The sequence below is a fragment of the Lissotriton vulgaris genome, chromosome 12 (assembly GCF_964263255.1).
Source record: "Lissotriton vulgaris chromosome 12, aLisVul1.2, whole genome shotgun sequence".
In the NCBI taxonomy this organism is placed as follows: Eukaryota; Metazoa; Chordata; class Amphibia; order Caudata; family Salamandridae; genus Lissotriton; species Lissotriton vulgaris.
Genome location: NC_141700.1, coordinates 697,246,378 through 697,267,932, shown reverse-complemented (window position 1 = coordinate 697,267,932; position 21,555 = coordinate 697,246,378). Strand labels below are relative to the sequence as shown.

General features: G+C 50.3%; 1 protein-coding gene across 1 annotated transcript in view; it reads left to right on the top strand.

Moving 5' to 3' along the window:
- ARRB2 (arrestin beta 2) overlaps positions 1-21,555 on the top strand; it is a 269,502-nt gene that overhangs the window by 171,798 nt on the left and 76,149 nt on the right. The window contains exon 9 of the mRNA XM_086945904.1: positions 5,511-5,595. Coding sequence (XP_086802030.1) covers positions 5,511-5,595 — 85 coding nt within the window. The remainder of the gene's footprint in view (positions 1-5,510; positions 5,596-21,555) is intronic.

Sequence of the window (21,555 nt, the reverse complement as noted above, 5' to 3'; positions counted from 1 at the left end):
GATGGCCGCTGTCCTGCCCTCGCCTCCCCGGGACCAACTCTCAGCGTCAATACTCAGCTGAGAGTGTCCCAAACGGCAGAGGGAGGTGAGGAGACAATTCCAGAATGCAGCGCTAAATTAAAACGAGTTAGTGGTAAAATCCCCACAACTGTGAATGAACATAAAAAGCTTATTAATCAAGCGTGGCAAAGCGCTGCTTGTCAACAAAGTCAGGTAAAGCGAGAGAACCTCCGGCTTTCCGCCTCAGAGGGTTCAATCAATTCCTCCAGCATGTCTCTTCCAGGAGGAAGATTCAGACGAGGGCGACATGTTCCAGTTGGCGACAAGCCATTCGGTGCTTCGTGTGAAATGTCAGAGTTCAGATGAGGAGGAAGAACAGGAGGAGGTATATCATCCGCCACCTACTCCTATGGTTTGCCTTCCAGCATCTTTAGTTACAGATCGGCGGTACCTCATTCAGGATTATAAACAGAGGTTTCCAGAGTCTCCGGCTCCTCCGCCTGGCACTGTAACTTTGTCTCCAAAACCACGGCCTCCACCCTTGTATATTCAATAGGAGAGATTTGATTCACCACATCCTCCCAACTTCTGATGAGGAAGGAGAAGAGGAAGACCAGCAGGAAGAGGGTGAGCTGCAGGATACTCAATTCGTACATGACGACTGGGATGACTGTCATTCCCTCTCCTGCATCTCCAGTGCCCGCGCCCGCGGATTCACCACCAGGCGACATTGGAGGGTTCCATAATGTGGTTGATAGGGCGGCTCAACGTTTTAAGATCTCGATGGTCTCTCAAGAACAGGACTGCTTCTTGTATGACTTCAAAGAACCTCTCAAAAAAGCAGTTAGGTCAAGACCTATTATCTATTTATCTATGGTACCAGGGCGTTAAAATCATGCAGAACCCCTCCTCTGTATCTCCAGTGATTCCACGGTTGGACAAAAAGTATAGAGCGCCTGATACTGCACCGGCCTGTCTGACAGGACATCCCAAACCGGATTCAGTGGTAACACAGGCGGCCTAGAAAAACTCAAGGAATCCTTCGGCCCCTTTATCGGCCCCTCCGGATAAGGAAGGAAGAAGGTTGGACAACATTGGGAAAAGGTTTTCCTCAATGTCTGCGATGACAGTGAAGGCCGCCAATGCCTTAGCGGTTTTGGGACAATATAATAGGAAATGATGGGCGGATATAGCCCCATATCTGTCAGAGTTGCCAGATTCATCCAAAGAGGAGGTGAAGAAGATTTTGCTAGATGGTGAAACATCGGCGTCAGAAATAATAAACAGTGCGATGGATATCGCTACGACAGGGTTCCGCCAGTTGGCTGGAGCAGCAGTCTTGCGACGCCAGGGGTGGCTGAAAGCAATCTCATTTCGTCCTGAGGTGCAAACGAAGATTTTGGATATGCCCTATGATGCCCAGTTACTATTCCGCTCCAAAATTGATGAAGCACTACAGTATATAAAAAAGGACACAGACACTGTGAGAGCTTTGGGCACTCGACAGTACAAGAACCAGTCCTTTCGCTGAACTATAGGAAGATGACAGTCTTCCTATAGAGGAAATTTCTAGTACAGGTCTTCATACTCTTCAGGCCAGAGTCGACCACAATATCAACAGCGCCAACAACAGAATCAGCAATCCTCTTATGGCAAGTCGTCCTTTCGTGGTAAGGGACAAAGAAAAAACAAAGGACGTAGACAATGACCTGTTTATTCAGCCAGTCCAGACTTCATTTCACTCATTAAAAATTGGAGGAAAGATTACCCACTTCTTGAAAAATTGGAAAAAGATTACCACGGAAAAAGATTACCACGGACCGTTGGGTATTTCAATTAGTGCAATTTGGCCATTCTATGGAATTCATGCAAATCCCTCCCCAAACTCCTCCCTGCCCAATGCATCACAAAAATCTACTGCTGCTTCTGCAAGAGATCTCTATTATGCTCCAGAAAGGGGCAATGGAGAAGGTACCTCCATCTCAAAGGGGAAAGGGATTTTATTCCTGCTTCTTTTTGATCCAGAAAAAAGAGAAAAAGTGGAGACCGATTTTGGACCTCAGGGCCCTCAACAAATTCCTGAAGAAGCAGTCGTTTCGCATGGTGACGATCCAGGAGGTCTTACAATTGCTGGAAGAGCAGGATTTTATGACGTCCCTAGGCCTTCAGGACGCTTACTTCCATAGCCCTATCCACAGGAATCACAAAAAATATTTAAGATTTGCAGTGGCAGGCAGACCCTTTCAATTCCACGTCCTGCCCTTCGGGCTCAAGTCTGCACCTCGCATCTTCACGAAATGTCTTTCCCCAGTGGCGGCATATCTCAGGCAGCGCCATTACCAAGTCTTTCCGTATCTGGACGACTGGCTGATCAAGGCTCCATCCTTAGAAGACGCATCCAGGTCTTCCAACACTTGTTTACGGCTTTTCGATTGTTTGGGTCTTACACTCAATCAGGAAAAATCAGTCCTGCAACCTTCTCCGTGCATCAACTTTCTAGGAGCAACCCTGGACACGTGTTCGAAAAAAAGCTTTCCCATCCCAAGAGAGGAAGAACAAGCTTCTGGCACTAGCTGGCCTAGTGGCCTCAAAGAAGGCCTTGACGGTCCGCCTTTTCAAGTCTTTTCTGGGGATGATGTCATAATGTATCCTCCTGATTCCTCACTGTCTTCTAAGGATGCGCCCTTTACAGGAGGCACTCTCGAAGCAGTGGGTCCAATGCACAGGGTCATTCGACGACCTCATAAAAGTGACTCCCCAGATAGTCAAAGCCCTGCAATGGTGGATATCATCTCTGAACCTTTCTCAAGGCTTGACATTCCTACTTCCGGCTGCTCCTCATATCATAACAGACGCCTCCTTGGAAGGTTGGGGAGCTTTTCTGCAAGAGCTGCGGATAAGCGGGAAGTGGTCTCCCTTGGAGAAAGGGCTCCATATCAATCTCCTCGAACTGCGGGCAGTCTTCCTGGCCCTTCAAGCTTTCCTTCCAAGAATTCAGAATTCCCTTGTGCTCGTCCTGACAGACAACACTACGACGATGCACTACCTCAACAAGCAGGGAGGGACGCGCTCACTGACACTCTCTCGCGAGTCGCAGAGAATCTGGAACTGGCTAATCACAAACAAGGTATCTCTTAGGGCGGAGTACGTCCCAGGAATGGACAATGTACTCGCCGACTCATTAAGCAGACAGAAGACAACTTCTCACGAGGGGGGAACTGGATCAGAAGATCCTCAACCAAATTTTCTTGAGATGGGGCACTCCACAGATCGACCTATTTGCCACAAGATCCAACGCCAAATGCCCACACTTCGCAAGTTGGCAGCCCCAGTCAGGGTCTCTAGGGAATGTATTTTCGATCGCATGCTGCAACGTCTTTGCGTACGCCTTTCCGCCATTCTCGATTCTTCCCAGAGTCCTCAGGAAATTGAAGGCGGAGCCTTGTACTCTCATTTTAATAGCCCCAACTTGGCCACGCCAACATTGGTTCACGGAACTCCACCGCTTATCTCTGGAGCCACCGATCCGCCTAAAACAGTGTCCATCTCTGCTCACGATGAGCAACCAGCAAGTCCAGCATCCGAATCTGAAATCTCTCAGGTTAGCCGTCTGGCTCCTGAGTTCAGAGAGCTTCAGAATTTAAATATTCCACCTGACTCTAGAGCCATCCTAGCACGAGCAGATAGCACCAATAAAACATACTCTTTGAAATGAAAGAGGTTCTGCATCTCGTGTAAAGATCGAGGAATACACCCTTTCTCTTCCTCTCCGGAACAAATATTGCCTCATCTTCTCCACTTGGCAACGTCGGGCCTTTCTCACTTCTCCATCAGGGTCCACTTAGCTGCAATATCCCGTTACAAGAGATCTTCAGCGGGTCCTTCTCTCTGGTCTCACAGACTGATCAAACAATTTCTGAAATGATTATACAGGACTTTCCCTCCGGTTAAAATGTTGCCTCCTACCTGGCACCTTAATACAGTCCCTAATCAGCTCATGAAACATCCCTTTGAGCCGGTGCACAGGGCTGACCTGAAATATCTCTCTTGGAAGACAGCTCTCCTGCTTGCGCTCACCTCCTCGAGGCGAGTGAGTGAGCTGCAAGCTTTCTTGATTCAGGATCCTTTTCTACAATTTAAACAAGACAGAGTGATTTTGCGGACAAATCCGAAGTTTATTCCAAAAGTCCAATTGGATCTCCATCTCAATGAGCCTGTGGTTTTGCGTTCCTTCTTCCCAAATCCCAGTACTGCAGCGGAAAGGTCGTTGCATTCATTGGCTCTCAAGCGGTGCTTAAAATTTTATATCGACAAGAGAAAGGCTTTCAGAAAATCAAATCGGCTATTTGTGGCTTACAGCACGCCGAGGAAAGGTCTTCCGCTCACTAAACAGAGCGTTTCCCGCTGGATTTCGGCAGCTATTTCTTTTTGTCATGAACAAGCAGGACATCCCCTGCACTCAAAAGTACGAGCTCATTCTACTAGGGCGATGTCCACTCCCATGGCACTTTTCGCAGGTGTGCCTGTCATTGACATTTGCAGAGCGGCAACATGGGAGTCGCTGCATACCTTCACTAGGCATTACTGCCTGGACACGGAACTTATGAAGGATGCTGCGGTGGGACAAGCAGTGCTTCAGCATCTATTTCACTAGAGGTGAGCCTTCTTTCATCCCTCCATCCTTTTCATGTAGGCACACTTCTCTATTGTGTATTTTGATGGTATTTATTGTTTGCAGCTATATGCTCTTTCTAGTTGCTTGAAATGTTATCTAATGGTTTTGCAGATACTGTACCATCCGAAATGTGCTTTGTGCATTGCTTGCTACTCTGATTCAGGCATGTGAATCTATGAAAGACACCCATAATACTGGATTAGAAATGCGTTACCCCCTGCAACTGCAGTTATCCAGTATTAGTGTCTTTCATAGATTCACATGCAACCCTCCCCCCTCTCCTGGAAGGGCTCCCCTAATTCTGTCAGTGATACACCAACTTAGCTTTGTGCGTACGAAAATCTGAGGCTCTTTCCAGGAGGGTTCTAGAGGGAGGTGACAGCTGATTGGCTCTTTTCTAGAGTTTGGTCCTTTTTACAAAAGGACACGGATATGTTACTTATGTGAGGCCTATGGGCCTATTTCTCTATATGTCTATAGGACATTACTTTATTTATGTACCGGGGACTCCCATACCGACGACGGGGAATGATTCAGGCATGTGAATCTATGAAAGACACCACTACTGGATAACTGCAGTTACAGGTAATTAACGTATTTCTTCATGTGTTTGCCAGTGTTGATGAGGGCAGCTTCAGGAAGGATTGCTTTTCGAGGATGAGGGTTGTTTGAGCAGGGTATTTACTCTGCCAGTGCGCCAGAAATTCGGTGCATAGGAGCTTGACTGTAAAGGGTATAACCTGACAGTTGTGTGGTTCTGGTAAAGAAGAATGACTGTGAGGAATGACAGAATGCATGTGGTGAGGGGATTTTAATATTCTTTTACATTTTGCAGCTTTATTACCACGGTGAAGCGATCAATGTCAACGTCCATGTTACCAACAACTCCACGAAAACTGTCAAGAAGATCAAAATTTCAGGTAGGTGTCTTCATGTGATTGGTAGTTGCTTTCCAACTCCTATAATTCAGAAGCTAATGCTTTATCTGCCTTTTTTTAAAAATCTAGGTTGTTGGTTTCTATTTCCCTGCAAGTCTTCGACTTTGTCCTTAATTTCCTGTTCATGCAAATGTTGCCATTTCACTGTGAATCTAGTCCTTGCTGCGTCCCAGTCACTGCAGTTCTGTTGACCCATTGCAGTTGACCTTCCCAGGCACTTTATGAGACTGTTTCCTCCGTAGTGTCCCTTGGTGAGACCTGTTAGTCAAATGCAATAATTCTGGTAATTTGCACGTTTTTTGTTGCTATGTGCATTATCTGAAAGAAACTATTAGTTATGGATTACTGTCCTTAGAACTACCCCCAGGCGCCAGACTGTATCTGGAGAATTTTCCTTCAGCAGTACCCCTGCATGTCGGTAGGTGGTGTTGGTCAACTCTGCGTGCGCCGTTGGTGTCATGATCGCCAGAATGACGTCACAGTATCTACTTGGATACCACCCCTGCGCGCTGACATCCGTTCTTTCTTTTTCTGCGCCAGCCAGTGCAGATCCAGAGAGAGCAGTACCTCTAGTCACTTTTTGGCTACCCTTTTTCGACTTTTTGTCAACAACTTTTCGAGTCGCTCGACTCTTGGTGCACAGGGATGTCACATCGGCAAACCAGCTTCAAGCCTTGTGGCTCCTGCCACAAGCTGATGTTGGTGATGGACCCACATTTAGTGTACCTCTGGTGTCTGGAGCGTGACCACGACCCGAAGTCGTGCTCTCACTGCCAGGCCATGGACCCGAAATATTTGCGGGAGCGGTCCCGAAAGCTTCTGGAGGCCCCCCAGTTGGCTCTGCGCCGCTGGAGGTCCCATCAGAGAGGGAGGTCGCGGGACCAGTCGCGGAGCCATCGCCACCACTCCTCGTCAAAGTCTTTGGTTAAGTCAAAGCACAAAAAGAGGGCGAAGAAGCACCGTCGCTCTTTGCATTCTCCCCGTCCTTCGGCCAACGCGGGATGCGGATGGTAGTCGTGCTTCTCTGTCCACTGAGCCAGTTGGTAGACTCTGAGCCTCCCTCCCTTCCCCGGAGCCTGAGCGACCCCTGCCCAACTTTGCAGTTTTTACAAAGCCCTCCACTACATCTTTGGGCAGCTCGGCGTGTCCTCGGTCACCGCGGACTCGGCTGGGGGTTCTAGGTCCCCAAAGATCCAGGCCTAGATCCGGATCGGAGGCAGTCGACCTTATGACACCGCCTCAGGTCCCGAATCCATTGGTGAAACCTCTGCCCCCTCCGACGCCGGTTGTATCCCCAACCGACATCGACCCCGGCCTCCCCCTGGACATGGACACTGAGTCGGACCGGCGTCTACTGACGTCTGTAACGGTGCTGATTTTGTACCTCTGTTTTCCCCTGGTGTTCCCTATCGCCCTGAGTGGCTACTTGAGGAGGACTAAGAGGGGTCTGTGGACCCTCTGGCAGACCAGTTAGAAGAACTGGACTGGCAAGAGGAGTTGGGTGAAGCCAGTGGTCTGGACACTTCTCCAGACCTTGGCATGCATTCTCTCCCTACCGTGGCTATGGAGGAGGGTGCCTCTTACGCTGTGATGTTGTGTAGGGCGGCTGAGGCCATGAACTTTGAGCTTCATTTGGTGGTGGCAGGACTAACCACCTGACCGAGGTGCTTCAACAGGCAAAGGCCTCTTCAGAGCCCCTGCTGCTGTTCAATGAGGCCCTCACGGACATTCTTCTGGGCTCTTGGTCCAAGCCCAGCACAGGGGCTAATGTGGATAGGATGATTGCCCGACGGCACCGCCCTGGCCCCGGGCGATCCCATTTTCCTCTCCCAACACCCTACCCCGAGAGCTTGGTGGTCCAAGCCTCGACTTCCAAGGGCACATTCCCTCCAGCACCACCTGATAGGGAATCCAAGAAGCTGGACCATCTTTGGAAGAAGAGGTTTTCTTCTGCAAGCTTAGGACTGAGGCCAGTAAACACTGCATGTCTCTTGGGCCGTTACTCCCATTTTGTGTGGGACACAGTTGCGCAGGTGCTGCCACAGTACCCGGAGGTGGCCCAGACCGTGCTCTCGTGTGCAGTTGCTGAGGGTAGAGACGCATCAAAGTTCGCCATACGATGTGGACTGGACACCGCCGACTCGCTAGGCAGAACGATTTCCATGTCGGTAGCCCTGAGATGCTACACCAGGCTGAATTCCACTGGCTTTTCAGGTGATGTCCAATGAACTCTTTTGGACACGCCCTTTGATGGCCGTCGCTTGTTTGGCAACAAAGCACACAACGTGCTCAAGCGCTTTAAAGATTTCAGGGCTACGGCCAGATCCTTGGGCCTCGCTACAACCTCTTGCCCACGCAGTCTGCTTTTCACCCCTTTCGTGGTTACGGAAGAGTGCCCCGCAACGTTCCGCCCAGTGCCACAGGGCTGCGCAAGCTGTCCAGCCTCTGCACAGCCAGGGATGTGGGACGAAGTGTCGTGCATCCGGGGGCCAGTCCACCAGCACTTCCTCTGCAGCAGCCTCCAAGCCCTCCTAGTCAGACCTTTCAGGGCCACCAGTTGCCAGTGTGCAGCAGGATTCGCCATCCCCTCCCCCACTGGCTCAACTTCACGTCGGATAGGTGGGTTTTGCAGTTAGTCGGAAGGGGCTACTCCCTCCCCTTCAACACTACCCCTCCCTCCATGCCACCTGCCTTCCATCGCATGTTGGAGGATAACTTGGCCCTTCTCAGTCAGGAAGTTGCGGCTCTTTGCCAAGGGAGCAATCGAGCAAGTCCCTGTTCTAGAAGTAGGTTGTGGTTGTTACTCCCACTACTTCCTTGTATCGAAGAAGGACAAAGGCCTGCGTCCTATCTTGGATCTCAGGGGCGTCAACCGCTTCCTCCGCATGGAGACGTTCAAGATGTTGACATTGGCTCAGGCACTGTCTGCCCTCGACCCTGGAGCCTGGATGGTAGCGTTGGACTTGCAGGATGCCTATTTCCACATCCCTGTCCTGCCGGCCCACAGGCGTTACCTACGGTTCACAGTAGGCCACGAGCATTTTCAGTTTACTGTGCTCCCCTTTGCCCTTACCAGCGCCCCTCAGGTGTTCACGAAAGTGAAGGTGGTGGTCGCAGCTCATCTGCGCAGATCAGGGGTTCCAGTCTTCCCCTATCTCGACGACTGGCTGTTGCAGGTGAGCTCGCCCCAGCTGTCGTCTCCCACCTCCTGCATTCGCTGGTGTTCACCATCAATGTGTCAAAGTCGCACCTGATTCCCTCTCAGAAACTCCTTTTTATTGGAGCGGTTCTGAACACAGCGCAGTTTCAGGCTTATCCTCCCAAACAGCGAGTCCGGGATATCTGGGCTATGATTTTGATCTTTCAGCCTTTATCCCGGGTTTCGGTCAGAATGACCCTCAGGCTACTGGGCCTCATGGCCTTCTGCATCCTGCTGGTGGATCATGCCAGGTGGCATATGTGGGCTCTGCAGTTGGACCTGAAGTTTCAGTGGCCACAGCATCTGGGGAATCTTTCCGATTGCGTCCAGATCTCGGAGGGCACTGCACACCAATTGCAGTGGTGGCTAATGAACCAGGATTGGGCCAACAGCAGATCCCTCTCCCTTTCCCAACCAGAATTCACAGTGGTGACGGATGCATCACTTCTGGGGTGGAGCAGCCACATGGGTGAGGCGGAGATCAGAGGCCTCTGGTCTCCGGCGGATGCCGGGCTCCACATCAACCTCCTGGAGCTCTGGGCGATTAGTCTTGCACTGAAGGCATTCCTTCCTTCTGTTAAAGGGAGAGTAGTGTAGGTTTTGAGGCACAACACCACCACCATGTGGTATTGCAACAGACAGGGCGTCGTGGGGTCGCGGACCCTATGTCAAGAGGCTCTTGGCCGTTGGACGCGGCTCGAACATCAGGGCATGTCCCTGGTGGTTCAGCACCTTGCAGGTTCTCTGAATGCCAGGGCAGACAAACTCTGCCGCCAGTACATGATGGATCACCAATGGCGTCTTCACTCGGAGGTGCTGCAAGTTCTCTTTCAGCAATCGGGAGAGCCTTGGTTAGATCTATTCGCCACAGAAGAGAACGCGCAATGTCAGCAGTTCTGCGCTTTGGAATTTCCAAGGTGGCACTCGCTAGGCAACGCTTTTTTTCACAACTGGAGTTGTGGTCTTCTATACGCTTTCCCGCCTATACCCCTTCTGCCCAGAGTGCTGAAGAACATCAATCGCAACCGAGCCCAGGTCATTCTTGTGACTCCGGACTGGGCACGAAGAGTCTGGTATCCCAAGCTCTTGAACATGGCCATCGATCCTCCGATCAGACTGCCCCTTTGGGAGGAGTTTCTGTCGCAGCAGCAGGGGACGGTCCTCCACCTGAACCCGTCCAGCCTCCACCTCCTTGCGTGGCGATTCAGATACGACAGTTGACGTCACTCGACCTTCCTCCCGAAGTCTGTAACATTATCTAGGCAGCCAGGTGTCCCTCCACCAAAACAGTATACGCCTGTAGATTGAACAAATTTATGGCATGGTGCACTGCAAAGGCTATGGATCCCCTTTCTGCTCCTCTTTCAGTGGTTCTCCTCTTTGTTCTTTCCTAGGCCCAGCAGGGCTCTGCTTTGGGCACTCTCAAGGGCTATATTTCAGCCTTTCTTCGCCATTCAGATCAACCTTCTCTTTTCAAATCCCCTATTGTAAATTGTTTTCTGAAGGGCATTACTCACTTATTTCCTCCTATTCCTTTCGTAATGCCCCAGTGGGACTTGGCTTATGTGCGCTCATTTCGAGCCGCTACCGAACTGTACTCTCAGGCTTTTGACACTCAAAACTGCCTTTTTGTTTGCCATCACTTCTGCTTGCAGGGTGAGTGAGCTTCAGGCTCTTTCTGTGAAACCTCCTTTCCTTGCTGTTCATCCGGACAAGGTTGTCCTTTGCACGAGGCCTTCCTTTGTTCCCAAAGTGGTTACCTCTTTCCACATAGCACAGACCATCACTATGACCACCTTCTTCCTGCCCGCATCCTTCTAAAGAGGAGGAGAGACTCCACTGTCTGGATCCAAAATGTGCGCTTTCCTTTTATCCGGGTGGAAGATCAGCTCTTTGTTGGCTATGTGGGTGCCAAGAAAGGTTGGACTGTGCAAAAGCGGACCATCTCTCGATGGATCGTTCTTTGCATCAAAATGTGTTATTCCTTGGCAAAAAAGAAACCTCCTGTTGGGTTGCGCGCCCATTCCACCAGGGCGACTGCAGCCGCTATGGCTTTGGGGCGTGGAGGTCCCCTTCTTGACATCTGCCAGACACCACCTTGGCTTAATTGCACACGTTCACTAAACATTACTGCCTGGACAGTCCAGTCCGGAGAGACGTCTTCTTTGGTTGTTCAGTTCTCCAGGACTTTCTTGTGGACAACTTGGTTCGCAGACCCCCCTCCTTCAAGGTTTGGATTGCTGGGGTATCTATTCTAAGGTGAGGAATCCATAGCTAATAGTCGCTTTCAGATGAACAACTTACTTATCTTTGGTAACGATATATCTGTAAGTGACCTATATTAGTTATGGATTCCTCACCGCCCCGCCCATCCTCCCCGTTGTGCGAACTGACTTCTAGGGTAAGGGACTTCCTTTCAGGGTCCAGTGTTCAGTCTTGCATGGCTTTGCGCTTCTGGCGTGGAATGTCGTGTAAAGACCTCTGGCGTCTTAGTAGATACCGCAACATCATTCCAGCGATCACAACACCAACGGCGAACACGGAGTCGACCGACGCCACCTACCGACGTGCAGGGGCAATAGAGGTGGTTCCGGAGCAGGAAAGGGGTCAGGGATGCTACTCCTGGTATTTTCTGATACCCAGGATGGCAGACTTTGTCCAATCCTGGACCTCAGGGTCTTGAATCTCTTTCTGAAACAGGAGAAGTTCAAGATGCTCACCCTTGCGCAGGTTCTTCAAGCGCTGCTGGAAGAAGACTGGATGGTGTCGATCGACTTTCAGGATGCATATTTTCATATTCCCATCCTGAAGTCTCACAGGAAGTATCTCCGTTTAACGGTGGGATCGCAACATTACCAGTTTTCGGTGCTTCCGTTTGGTCTTACTACTGCACCTCAAGTCTTCACGAAGGTGATGGCTGTGGTGGCAGCACATCTCAGAAGGTCAGGGATACCAGTATTCCTTTATCTGGACGATTGGCTGATCACAGCAGAATCTCCTGAGAAGGTGCTCCATCATCTGCAAGTCACAACTCAGTTGTTGTACAGATTGGGCTTTTCGATAAATGTGCCCAAATCTCACCTGGTGCCCTCCCAGCGCAACCTGTTCATAGGTGCGGTACTGGATACCACGGTGTGTCGGGCATTCCGTCCTCCACAAAGGATTCACGACATACAGGATATGATTCCTTCATTTTACAATGGAGCGGTCGTTCCAGTCCTGAAGGTCCTTCGTCTGCTCGGTCTGATGGCTTCCTGCATTCTGCTGGTCAACCATGCACGCTGGCACATGAGGGCGCTCTAGTAGTGTCTCCGCAGGCAGTGGTATCAGCACCACGGAGATCTCAGGGAGTCAATCAGGTTCTCCAGAGAAGCTGCAGCGGATCTGTCTTGGTGGAGTGTGGAAAGCAATCTGACTCAAGGGAAGCTGTTCCACTTACCTCCATCAGTGGCAACGGTGATAACGGATGCATCCACCCTAAGGTGGGGTGCTCATCTGCGGGATCTGGAGATCAAGGGTCTTTGGTCTCCAGAGGAAAGGTTGCTTCACATCAACCTTCTAGAGTTACGGGCGATACGTTTGGCGCTCAAGACCTTCCTCCCTTCCCTTCGCGGTCAGTCAATTTAGGTCCTGACGGACAACACTACCGCAATGTGGTATGTCAACAAGCAGGGAGGAGTGGGGTCGCAATGTCTCTGCAGAGAGGCTCTGCCACTCTGGTCCTGAACCAGATTTGTCTGATGACAAATCATCTGGCAGGAGTTCTGAACGTGCGTGCAGACAGTCTCAGTCGGCAGTTCTCCGACGAGTGGAGGCTTCATCCGGAGGTGGTTCGTCACATCTTTCGGACGTGGGGAACTCCTCAGGTGGACCTGTTTGCCACTCACGAGAATGCTCACTGCCCGTCATTCTGCAATCTCCAGTATCCGATGCAGGGAGCTTTGGGGGACGAGTTTCAGTTTCCTCCCATACCCTTGATTCCTCGGGTTCGGAGGAAGATACGCCAAGACCGGGGCCCAAGTCATATTGATCGCCCCGGATTGGCCAAGAAGGGTGTGATATACAGATCTTCTCCACCTCTCCTCGTGCCCGCCGCTCCGTCTCCCTCTCAGGGCAGACCTCCTCTCTCAGATGGAGGGGCAGGTTGTACACCCCCACCTCCAGACCTTACACCTTCATGCCAGGAGACTGAACGGGGCAACCTGAATTCTTTTTCTCTCCCACATGATGTGGTGGATGTCATCTTATCAGCCAGGCGTCATTCCACCAAGTCTATCTACTCTTATAGGTGGTCCAAATTTGTTTCTTGGTGTGGGGAGAAATCCATTGACCCTTTGAAGGCTCGATTGTCTGACATTCTTCAGTTTGCGCTTTCTTTGGCTCAGCAAGGGTTTGCTGTAGCTACAGTGAAAGGTTATCTATCGGCTTTGTCTGCATTTCTCTGTCTGCCGGATCGGCCGTCCTTATTTAAGTCTCCTATTGTCTTAAGGTTTAGGGCCTTACAAATAAATTTCCTCCTACTCCATTTATTGTGCCACAATAAGACTTGAATCTTGTGCTTTTTTTTTTTTTTTTTATAAAGTGGCCAGATTGGTTATATTCACATCCAAACACATCAGCCTCACTTTACAGACTTTGCAGTGAAGCGCTACTTTTCTTTTATCGTCTTTCTTTGAACAGCATTGTTGTCTCCAGGTGGGAGAGTGCACCATTCCTGGATGTATTGCAATACCTGGCTGATGGGTGGTTTGGAAAACAAAATGTGTTCCTCTGTGTTTATGGATGTGGTTTTTTTTTTTTTTAAATCTTTATTGGAATTCAAGGCATATGTTGCATTTACAAGGTTACAATTGAGCTTTAACCGTATATCCATGTAGCTTAAGATCATAGTATCTACTGCTCAGTCGTACATATAGCAACCCGGTTTTAAACAATAATGCGTAGTTTCGCAACCATGTATTCATAAATCAATTCTTAGAGCACATGTTAAAGGCCTTCCGTTGTGCACTGTATATTATATTAACCATCATAATATGAATTCTTAAAACTAAAAAGAGTCATCACAATTAGGTAGTCATTTTACGTTCACACCGACTCTCCAGCCACCCCTCATGCTCCATGTTATGCCGCTCAGTAAATCTGTATTTGAATGACACACTGTCTGATTCAGCAACTTTAGCAAACCATCACCCAGCTATCTACTCATCCTCCCCTTCAGAGTCTAAGTCTTCTTCTTCCGGTAAGGGTTCACAAATTTCTCCTCTATAAATATTCCATGCTGCCCATACCTTGTTCCATTATCGGGGGCAGGCCCTGAGCACATACACCGCTCTTTCTGTAACCATCAGCATGTCCATATTTTTACTCCACCTATTAGCTGTAGGCAGTTCTGGCGCTCCCCATTTTAGCGCAATGTCTCGTTTAGCTACCATCATGGCCAGGGTAGCCCATATTAGTCCATATCTATCAGATCATTGGGGTCCCAGATGTTCAATAAGCATTTGCGAGGTTCAGGCAATACGGAGATCTTAAGCGTTTGCGAGACAGTGCGCATAACCTGTCTCCAGAATTCCTGTACGTGCGGGCACTCCCAGATTGTATGGTACAGTGTCCCCTCCTCCCCGCATCCTCGAAGGCAAAAGGGATGTGGTGCCCTGTGTATTTTGTGAAGCAAAGTCCTAGTGTAGTAAATGCGATGTAAGATTTTAAGTTGCACTAATCTGAATTTTGCTGAAATGCCTACTTCTTTCGGGGAGGCTAGTGCTTCGTTCCATTCTGACTCAGTAACCTCACCTATCTCTCCCACCCATTTTTCTTGTAGTTTTAATGTAGGGTCCCCTAGGTTGTTGATCAGTTTTTTATATGTGAGGGAAGTTGCGCTTTGTTGCATAAAGTCCGTTAGCAGCCTATCCTCCAGTGGTGAGGATTCTGGTACATCAGTACCCGCTGGGATCGCCTGGAGCAGTGCGTGTCTTATTTGCACATATCTAAACGTCTCGGTTGGGCTCAGGCCATATTGCTGTTGGAGCTGCGGAAACGCGATCACCGTGCCCTTGTCCCATAGGTCCCCAACTGTGGAGATTCCTATGCAGTCCCACTGCGTAAATCCCTTACAAGATCTTAGGTTCCCTAATGACTTTGTGTCCCATAGTGGTGTCAGTTTGGTGATTTTTCCTTTCCAACCTAGCCGCGTTTGTACTGTATGCCACAGGGCGGTCGTGTGTTGCGTCGGTCCCAATAGTCTCTTGACTTGCGATTTGTTATATAATACTGAGAGCATGCAGTCTGTCCCTAGCTGCGACCAGTCCGCTCTATATGCTGGGTCATTTCTTGGGGTATGTATCCATTGGTTTATTATTTTAAGATGGGCTGCCCAGTAGTATAGCTGTATGTTAGGTAATGCTATACCTCCTTCATACCAACTCTTTATCAACTTATCATATGATATACGTGCCGGGCCATTATTCCTGAGTAGGTTTGAGACCAGTGCTGCGACTTGCTTGAAATATCTCGGTGCAACAAGATACGGGGTGTTTTCCAGCACATATAGGAATCTGGGAAGTGCCATCATTTTATAAAGAGCCGCACGCCCGAGGAGGGTCAGTGGCAAGGTCGCCCAGTGTTTAACATCTGCACGAAGGCGTTCCATAGGCGGCTTCAAGTTTTTGTCAAAGAAGTCTGTGGCACTATTCGTAATGATAATGCCCAAATATTTAAAGGAGTCTGGCGCCAATGCCAGGGGGCAGTCCTCCTGCAGCACCGGTTCCGGTCCCCTTAGTATGTAAATCACCGACTTGCACCAGTTCAGGGTATATCCTGACGACTTCCCATGTGCGTTACAGAGATTCAGCAATGCTGGGATCCCGTTTTCAGGCTCAACCATATAAATCAGCATATCATCCGCATATAGGGATATTTTATCTTCCCACCCATCCTCCCATTAGATTCCTTTGAGCAATGGTGTTGTTCTGATTAGGATTGCCAAGGGTTCTAGCACCAGGGCAAAAAGCAGGGGTGACAAAGGGCATCCCTGCCTAGTCCCCCTTCCCAGCGGGAACGTCTGCGAGACTTGACCATTAGCTACCACCTGCGCCACCGGTTTCGTATAGAGTAGTCGTACCCATGCTATGTACTTCGGTCCAAAGCCCATACGCGTCAATACCGCAAATAGATATTCCCATTCCACTAGATCAAAAGCCATTTTGGCATCAAGGGAGAGAATCACTGCTTTTTCCGAGAGAAGGTGTGCTCGTGCCAATACCCCATGAACCCGCCTGAGATTCAGTGCTGTACTTCTGTGAGGCAGAAAGCCTGACTGATCAGGGTGGATCAGTGTTTGCAGGTGTTGTACCAGACGGTTGGCCAGTAGTTTTGCCAGAACTTTAGCCTCCACGTTAAGCAGGGAAATGGGGCGGTATGAGGAACATTCAGACGGAGGTCTGCCCGGCTTTGGTATGGCTACAATCGTGGCTGTGCGCTGGTCCAGCGGTAGTTCCGCCTTTTCCAGGCTTTCCATGTACATTTCAAGTAGCGGTCTACTGAGTGTTTCGGCCATCGATTTATACCATTCAATGGGTATTCCATTGGGTCCTAACGCTTTTCCTGATTGCAGTGCCTGAATTGCCAGTTGAATTTAATCTTCTGTCGTGTCGACCTCTAGCTCTTGCATTGCCTCCTGTGTGAGCCTGGGGATGTCAATGTTTTCAAGCGAGATTGACGCCGCCTGAGCAGTGACGTCTTGCTCTGGGGTATATATCTCTTGGAAGTGGCGTGCAAAGGTGCACACTATTTCTTCCGGATGCGTCTGCAACTGTCTGTCATGTGTGTGTAGCCTCTGTATACCTCTATTACTTCCCCCTCTCTTATCTAGCCACGCCAGCATTTTCCCAGCTTTGTCGCCTACATCGTATATTCTATGTGTTGTGCTAGTGACATAGCCTTGGACTTTCGTTTTAAGGTGGGCCTGGTACTGCTGCTGCCGTAATTGTAATAGGTGCGCTGTTTCCGGTGTGGGATCCGCCATGTGGGTAGTGTTCGCGTTGTGGAGTGTCAGCTCAGGCTCTGTGAGGTCTCGCCGGGACTCTCTTTTGTGCCCTGTTATTGCTGATATTGCTTCACCCCGTAGGACCGTTTTGTATGCTTCCCATAGGACCGAGGGAGAGGACACTGATCCCGCGTTTTCCTCAAAATAGTGTGTGGTCACTAATTTAAGTTCCTTCCTGATCTTAGGGATTTTTAAGTAGTTCGGGTATAGTGGATACATTCTAGCACGTTTCTTTTCTTTGGTGGTGAGTGACAGAGATATTGGTGAGTGATCAGATATGCCTCTGGGCAGGATGTCTATTTTGTCTATTTTCCCCAGTCCAACCCCTAGGAACAAGAAATAGTCTATACGTGACAGGCTATTGTGTGCAGCGGAATTATATGTGTATTGTGTCGCTGCGGGGTGCAACTGTCGCCATACGTCTGCAATGCCCATTGCCTCTAGAAATCCAGGGAGTGTTGCAGTTCCCCTAGGGCGTTCTCTAATGGGAAATGTGTCCAGTGTTGGGTCTACTATTGCATTAAGGTCCCCTCCTATGATCGTATCGCCCTCCGGGAGGTCCAGAAGGAATTTACCTAGGGCAGGCAAAGCAACAGAGTGGAGTGCCGGGGGGATGTAGACGGAAACCACGTTGAGGGGCTTCCCTTCCCATTGTCCATGTAGTGCTGCGAAACGACCCTGATCATCCGTCTTGCGGTGTTCTACCATAAAGGGTGACGTCTTTTTCATGAGTATCCCCGCCCCTCGGGAGCCTGTCGTAAATTCGGCATGTACTGCCATCACATATTCACGTCTATCAAGCGCCTTACATGCTGTCCCCGTGAGGTGCGTCTCTTGAAGTAATACTAGGTCGGGGCCCTGGCGTTTAATTGCTTGCAGAACCAATCCCCTCTTTATTTTATCTCCCAATCCTCTGACGTTCCAAGTAAGCAAGCGCAGGGGGGGTACTTCAATTGTTGTATGCGCGCCCTCAGTGGGTGCAGCGTGTAACTGTTGGGCCATTGGATTGTCTGGGCAGTGTTCTGGCTGCCATGTTACTGGCCGCAGTGTATATGTAGCGTTCTATGTTGAGGCGTAGGAATAGCTCGTTACTCGGTGCGTTTGTGTACCATGTGGCGTGAGTGATGACTATCAATACTAACATTAACTTTAAAACTTCCCCTTTATCCCCCCTCCCTGCTCCCCTGCTCCACGGACTTACCCCCGCCCGCTTCCCCAACTTTGCAGAGTGCTTTAACCCATCCCCGACTTTCTTACTTGCTCGTGGGGTCGGTGAGTCCCCTACAGGCACCGGCTCTGCCCACCCTACTCCGCTTACCAAGTCTAGGTTCCAGTGTATCGTATTCGGTCTGTCCCATAGTCTTCCTGTCTTCAGACAGGGGCTGGTTGCCCAGAGTCAGACGGATTCTGCTCAATGTCGGATTCTGCTTCTGATATTCCACCTTGACTTGTCAAATTTCCGGTCTGCTTATCCGTGTGTTTGCCATTATGTTGGTTTTGCCGACCCCTGTGTGAACGGCGAGGCTGTCCCACTTGTCTCCATCCGTCAAGCCATTCTTGCGCCACTTCCGGCTTATCAAAGAACCACGTCTTCCCATCGGCTACTATCCGCAGTTTGGCAGGGAACAGCATTGAGTATGGCAGTTCTTTCTCTCTCAGTGCCTTTTTCACCTCATTAAATGTTTTCTGGCGTCTGGCCACTTCCGCTGTGTAGTCCGGGAAAAATGCTAGTGTTGGGTTTTGGAGCTTAACGGGTGGCGACACTCTCGCTGCCTGCAAGATCGCATCCCTGTCTCTAAAGTTGAACAGTCTAGCTAAAACAGGCCGCGGTGCTGCACCTGGTTTTGGTGCTCCGCCAGGTACTCTATGTGCCCTTTCTACCGAGAAGAAGTGCGATAACCCTTTAGGTTGCAATTTAGTTTTGATGAGATCTTCGACGTAGAGATCCATTGCTCCTTTCCCTTCTGTCTCCGGAATACCAAGGATGCGTACATTATTTCTTCGGGAACGCCCTTCTTGGTCGTCCAGCTTGTCTTGCAGTAGCCTGGTGACTTTCTCCATGCGTTCCATAGCTATTTGCAATTCTGAAGTGTCCTCTACGAGAGATTTCGTAACCACCTCTACCTGTGCCACCCTCTCGGTTATTTTTTTAAAATCTGCTTGTAGTAGAGTAACTTCGGAGGAAATGGAGCCCACTGTCGTTTGCACTTCAGAGAGGGTCTTCATAATGTCGTCCAGCGTCACTTTCTTGGCCCCGTCCGTGTCTTGACTTGAGCCCGTGGAATTGTGCCCATTTACTTGCGTTTGTCCGTGCTGGCTATTAGCGAATTTATCCAGTCTGGCCTGTGTTGACCCACTCCTGGGTCCCTTGCCCACCATGGCCCGAAGCCTGTAGATACTGGTCCCAGTTCCGGCCAGTACTGTCGTCACTTCACTGCAGGTACCTCCACGTTTACTTTGTGGGCCAGGGAGCAGCGGCGCGGCGCGGCTCCAGCGACCTTGTGCGTCTTGTAGCGTTTCCCCCTCTGGTCACCTTGGCTTTTGTCGGCAGGGGTATCCAGTACACAGTGTCCGTTTTATGCTCCGAGGAATTGCCCGCAGCCTGTCCGTCACTTTGTCTCTCTCCCCTCACTGATCGTGCAGGATGTCTGTTATGCGCACAATGTGAACCTTATCCGGCCGCTAATCTGCCAGCGTGTCAGGGGTGTTTGTTGCCTGTATTGCCGCTCCTTGCTTGTGCCTACTACGTGGTGGTGGGGCAGTCCGCCGATGAGGTGTTGGGTGGCGACAACCCCGATATGCCCCCTGCCGTTTTGCCCGCACCTACTTATTCCTGGTCCTTCCGTCTTTAGAGGGTACGCCGCGTATGTAACTGCCGGCTTAGTAATTCTGCAGCTCGCGCTTTGCTGAATGGTCCGACTGGAGTCTCTCCCGCCCGGGGCACCCTTCGTCGCTTCTCTTTTGGGCCTGGGCTGCTTATTGTCTCGGGGGTTGTAGCGATAGTCGTCTGTCCCCCGGATGCTCTCCTATTGCCGCCTGCGTTCTCGGCGGGATCCCCGGGGCTTCCGTAGGCACCGCCGAAGGCCAACGCTGTGTGCTCTTACTTGCGCCGATGGTGTCGCAGGGTCTTCTCCTCTCCCGGCTTGCACGCACTCCTTCCACCTCACTCGCGCCGGTCAGGTCTCACCTATGCTGGGGCGCCCTAAGCACATGAGGCCGGGGTCGAGTCGTCGCCGTCAGCCCAGTGTCTCTTTCGATCTTTGCGGCAGTTTTACGCCCTCGGCGGTATCCCCAGGGCCCAGCAGGCGTCCCCGATTGTCTCTGCCTCAGCGGCGCCGCGGAAGCCCTTACTGTAGCCTTTGGTTAGGGAGTTTTCTCCGCTTCGGCCCGGTCAGGGGAGGTCTCCTCGAGTTCACGCCGGCCAGACCTCACTTCCGCTGGGGTTGGTCCTTCACTCGAGGCCGGTGCTTCACTCCAGCCGCAGGCCCAATTTCGCCAGCGTTCAATGAGGCAGTTTCCAGCCCCCGATTTACTTCTGGGTTGGCTCGGATGGTGCCGCTCTGGTACCGGACCTGGTTTCCGCTCCTTCGGGTGGGTAATGTGACGGATTAGAGTGTCGGATTTTAGAAAAGGCCGTAATGCCTCAGGGAGCTCTCACTTCACGCTGCCGCCATGCTTGGCTGCTAGCCACGCCCCCTTGTGCTTGCTTTCTTAATGGGTTCTCCATTTGAGCCTTTGCACAGGTGTCCCTTGAGGCTTTTATCTTTTAAAACAGTCTTTCTGATTGTGATTACCTTCGGCAAGGAGGGTAAGTGAGCTTCAAGCTCTGAGTTCAAAACCCCCATTCTTGACCATTTATGATGAAAGAATGGTACTCAGTACCGGGGCTGCTTTTCTGCCTAAGGTGGTAACTCCCTTCCATCTAGGACAGTCTGTTACCCTCCCTACCTTCTATCCTCCCTCTCACCCTTCCAAGGAGGAGGAGAGGCTTCACCGTTTGGACCCTAAGAGGGCGGTGAGCTTCTACCTGGACAGAACCAGAGAGTTCAGAGTTGATGACCAGCTCTTCTTGGGTTTCGTTGGTGCCAGAAGAGGCAAAGTGGTGCACAAGCGCACGCTGTCAAGATGGATTGTCATGTGTATCAAGATATGCTACTCTCTGGCCGGTAAGGAACCTCCTGAAGGTTTGAGAGCCCATTCCACTAGAGCAAAGTCACCTACATCTGCTTTGTCTAGGGGTGTTCCTGTGGAGGACATTTGCAGGGCGGCATCTTGGGCCTCCCTCCACACTTTCGCAAAGCATTATTGTTTGGATGCAGAGGTGAGGATGGACCGACACTTTTCTCGTTCCGTCCTTCAGGACTTCTTGGTATAGAAGTGTGGACACCCTCCTCCGGGAGTAGGACTGCTGTGGGAATCTATTCACAAGGTGAGGAATCCACTGGCAGATGTATCCATCAGAAGAACAAGTTACTTACCTTTGGTAACGCTTTTTCTGGTGGATACAGTATCTGCCTGTATATTCCTCACTGACCTACCCGCCTCCCCGTTGTCCACTCTTCTATACCTGCATTAGTGACATTGTTTAATTGTATATATATTTTGCTGTCAAAGGAAATGTATTGTTATAATTGCTTTCAGGCATTGTCTGCACACAGTGTGTGTTACTTTGATTATTTTGTACTGTGTATATTGTGTA